At 41.5% G+C, this 3834-nt stretch overlaps 1 protein-coding gene across 3 annotated transcripts in view; it reads right to left on the bottom strand.

The window, feature by feature from the left end:
- Positions 1-1815: 1815 nt before the first annotated feature.
- Positions 1816-3834, bottom strand: part of LOC118334670 (SUN domain-containing ossification factor-like) — a 14065-nt gene continuing 12046 nt past the window's right edge. For all 3 annotated transcript variants that reach the window (XM_035670690.1, XM_035670691.1, XM_035670692.1), the window contains 5 exons: positions 3712-3816; positions 3305-3462; positions 2879-2970; positions 2673-2728; positions 1816-2513 (listed from right to left, as the gene is read on the bottom strand). In XM_035670690.1, the coding sequence (XP_035526583.1) occupies positions 2046-2513; positions 2673-2728; positions 2879-2970; positions 3305-3462; positions 3712-3816 (879 nt within the window). In that variant the 3' untranslated portion in view covers positions 1816-2045. The remainder of the gene's footprint in view (positions 2514-2672; positions 2729-2878; positions 2971-3304; positions 3463-3711; positions 3817-3834) is intronic.

The raw sequence follows: 3834 nt of genomic DNA, 5'->3' as shown, positions 1-3834 counted from the left end.
AAAGACTCCTGCTACCCAACCGGGTCAGATAAATAAAGAGGTTTTAACCTAATTTCTCACATCCACCACAGCTCTGACCGTGCCTGACCACAGCAAGCAAGAGACAGTGTTTGTGTAAAAGTAATGGAACTAATGCAGTTTTTCAACTTGAAAAACACAGCTGGAGTCTTATGATAAATGCTGTTGGTTGAGGCAGACATCAAAAGATGCTGTCTTCAAACACATTTTCAGTTAGTGTTCTGTTTTCCATAAGACACTCCAAATGTTCACTGTAAAACAGGGAGCACATTTGGTCTGAAGATTCCTTGAGTACATTTTAATAACAGAACACAGCCAGGATAATAAGGACAGCAGTTTCAGTGGCTCCAGCAGCATGGTGGAGAGCAGTATTAGCCCTTGAACTAATTTACTTCCATCCTGTGTAATGACTCATCACATGGAAAATGCTGGTGATGGTAGATCAAAAAAATCACACAACGGAGGTTTATCCCGAGATTACGCTGCCCCCTGCTGGACAAAGCAATACTTACATAAGAGAGATCCTGTGTGTCTCACCCACTTTGCTTGTGTTTTCTCCCAGTAACAGCTTTAACTCTAAGATATTTTTAAAGGTTGAGAAGATTTGCAAAATGAACCATGTGCTAAAAGAATCAGTGCAAAATCACAGGAACGCATTTGCATCAGATGTCAGTGACACATAAAGGATGTTACAACCAGACAGATTGTGTGACCTAATTAGGAATTTCAGCCATATTGCTGGTCTTCCTCCCCCCCCACAGGTGTCTCAGGCTCTTATATTACGCCATTGTTATTGTAATCAACTGCAGGGCTTGTATTCCTGCAAGTTAAACCTACTGAATCTGTTACTCAAAAACACACAAACACCTTATGAGACAGATTCTGTCAGCAGCAGTGAACAATCCTAAGTTGTTTCCAGTACCTTTCAATAACACCGTGTTATCTCACTGAAGAAATTCTCTCTCTCTCTGCACTGGGAGAGGAACATTATTCTCCTCCAGAGCTCAGGGTCAGTTACTGAACAACACTCCTGAGGCTGGGAGGAGGGGCTCACTGGGCTGCTCAAGGTACTTGAGTGTAGTGGATTCTTGCAGCTCTAAGGTCTGACCTCAAATCCATCTGAGCCTTTGATTTAAATTTTTCCTTGATAGCATTCACAGCATCACTTGGCATTAGAATTCAGCTTCATTCTGCAGTAGAAAAAAGCACAGAACAACGCAGCAACTTGAGGGGAGAACATGGCATTTTAAAAAGTGTAGAAGGCAGAAGCAGGAATTACATTTTCATATAACTAATTGTTTTTTCCCAATCCTAAATTTTTGGTGAGTCACGCAACATTTTCGTGTATTTTATCAGCAACTTTTGCCTCACAACCATCCAGCCATACGTACTGGACTGTGAGTGCAATTGATGATAAATGAATCTCTTTTGTGAGGAATATTTTAAGCATAATAATGAGCGTGCTTTCTTCCTTCTCTCTCAGTCAATAACAATAGACAATCGTACAATGGTTCCTTTTGTTTGAGTTTTGTAGCTGTTTTTCCACTTTCAATATAAAAATTCCCAAATACTTTGATATGTCTTCTGTACTCCCAAAAAAAATTTCAGTGAGTTTCTGTGCTTTTATTGTGAAGGTAAATTGACTAAAGAAAAGGTCCTGTTGGAATTTTAATGCAATGTCCTGACAGCAGGTTCACTAAGAGGTCAGAACTGATTTTTTAGGAAATAAAAGGTACGTTTAGTATAATAATACTCATAATTTTCTTACATTTGTAGGGGGTATAGTCACAGTCTGTATTTCCAAACAAAAGCTTTATTGGAAGCTGGGAAGACATTTCTTTGATTTTAAGTATAACAAATATAAACATCTGACAAGAACCGAACACAGAACACAAACAGAAAACGAAACTAAAGTAAGAGTGAAAGGATTGTCTCATATCAAAGCTTAAAGCTGCCTGTGGCTACAGATATTAACATCCATCCTCTTTTGGAAAGAGTGAAGCAGTCAGTGAGAAGGAGTGGAGATGTCAAACAGGACCTGAAAGGGCAACATTCACCCCAAATTTCCCAGAGCTTTGCTCCGTTTTCCTGTTCATGAGGTCCTGTATGGTAGAGATAGGTAATGGCTCGCTCTTGTCCCTCCTTGGGGCCTGAAGCAAGTCCACCACTGCGCAACTGGGCTTCGGACGCCTGCGCCTTAATGCCCGCTTCTCCGCCCGTGTCCTGGGGGGAGGGTGCCCGTCACAGATTCGGCTGCAAGCTGTGGTGATGCCACAGAAGGAGGGGTCATCTGAATGTGAAGATGCCTCCGAGCTGCCCTCTGACGGTGAGTCTCTAAACACAGGTTGAAGTAACCTTTTTGTGAGGGGTGTAGGGTTTGTGGTGACTGGCACACCGTTACATAAAACACCTCCGTTACACAGTTCTTGAGCAGCATGAAAAGAGGGTTTCAGAGTCTCCACTTTTTCCAAGGGTTTCATTTTACGGCGTCTCCTCTGTGTGGGTAAAAGTTGTGAGATAAAACATTGGTTAGCAACTATATAATATATATAGATATATAATATATATATATATATATATAATAAGTTAGCACCAGTATTTGAAGCAGATATTTTACACTAATATTCTGCACTGCAATAAATTCGTCTTCACACCTTTCTGTTGGCTGGACAAAGACCCTGTGTCTCCTCTGCATGCAGCATTTCTGGGCCTGTGAGCCAAAGAATGAGGTTAATTTCTACCAAGATAAAGAATGGTTGGATTCTGCATTGATTAGCTACTGTTCAAGATATATGAGAGAAACCTTGAAACAGATTAGTATTATTATTACCCTGGTAGCACCTGTGTAGTAGAACCGTACCTTCGGTGGTGGCTAACTGGAATGACTCAGAATTTATGAGTGGATAGGATGCACTCCTCTTCAAGCCCGTCTCATCACAGGAAGAGAACTGCCTATTAAAAGGACACAGTAACAGTTGAGGAAAAAGACTGCATGTAGCACGTTTACCAAGACATGAGTTACAGCGGTGTGATCACTTAAGATTCCAGCGGCGATGCTCGAGATGAATAATTGTATCAATAAACTGGCTTAATGAGTACCTCCACTGAGCAACCTCTGCCTATAAGCTGTAATAGCCCATTTGGAGATGCCACTCAGTGCTTATTCACATCTGTGCTCTCCACTAAATCTTTTTCTTTGTCATCATGGATGTAAAGATTGTGTCATAAAGATTTTTCATTATATACATTTACAGCAGAATGTTAAACTATACGATGTTCTTGCTACCTTTCAGGACAGCAGTAGGTGTAGCTCTTAGCTATGGGTGGCTCTGGATCGATGGTTGGAGGAATAGTGGAGATGCGGCAGTAGTTGGCAAACAGCAGCAGGCCGAGACACAGAAACAACGCCAGAGACAGCAGCAGGTAGTTCTGCCTGTCTGACACCTAGGAGACAGACCAATGAATATCTCATTAGCAAAACACTGGCACTGTCTGACAGACGTAGTAAATGAAGTATAACTAAAACAACAAGTAAACACATTCAGACATGTATTGCAGAAGTTGAAAGAACCAACATGTTTAGTAGCTTTAATGAGGTTTCTCAAACACTGCGTACATCCTAATGACTTGGTCCTGGGAAAAGACTAATTGTACTCAGTTTGATATATTGTGTGCCAGGAGCATTGTATCTACCTCAGTCTGCAGCTGGCTGACTGTGACAGACAGGTTGAGAACCAGCTGAGTCACATTCTCCAGCTGGCCCTGCAGCAACTGAATAGACTCAGTCTGCCGCTGGTCCTGTGGGAGGAAAAAAAA

Source organism: Morone saxatilis, unplaced genomic scaffold (genome assembly GCF_004916995.1).
Source record: "Morone saxatilis isolate NCDOM2014 unplaced genomic scaffold, NCSU_SB_2.0 Contig23, whole genome shotgun sequence".
In the NCBI taxonomy this organism is placed as follows: Eukaryota; Metazoa; Chordata; class Actinopteri; family Moronidae; genus Morone; species Morone saxatilis.
The sequence above is the reverse complement of the archived record's forward strand: the minus strand, read 5'-3'. Positions and strand labels throughout refer to the sequence as shown.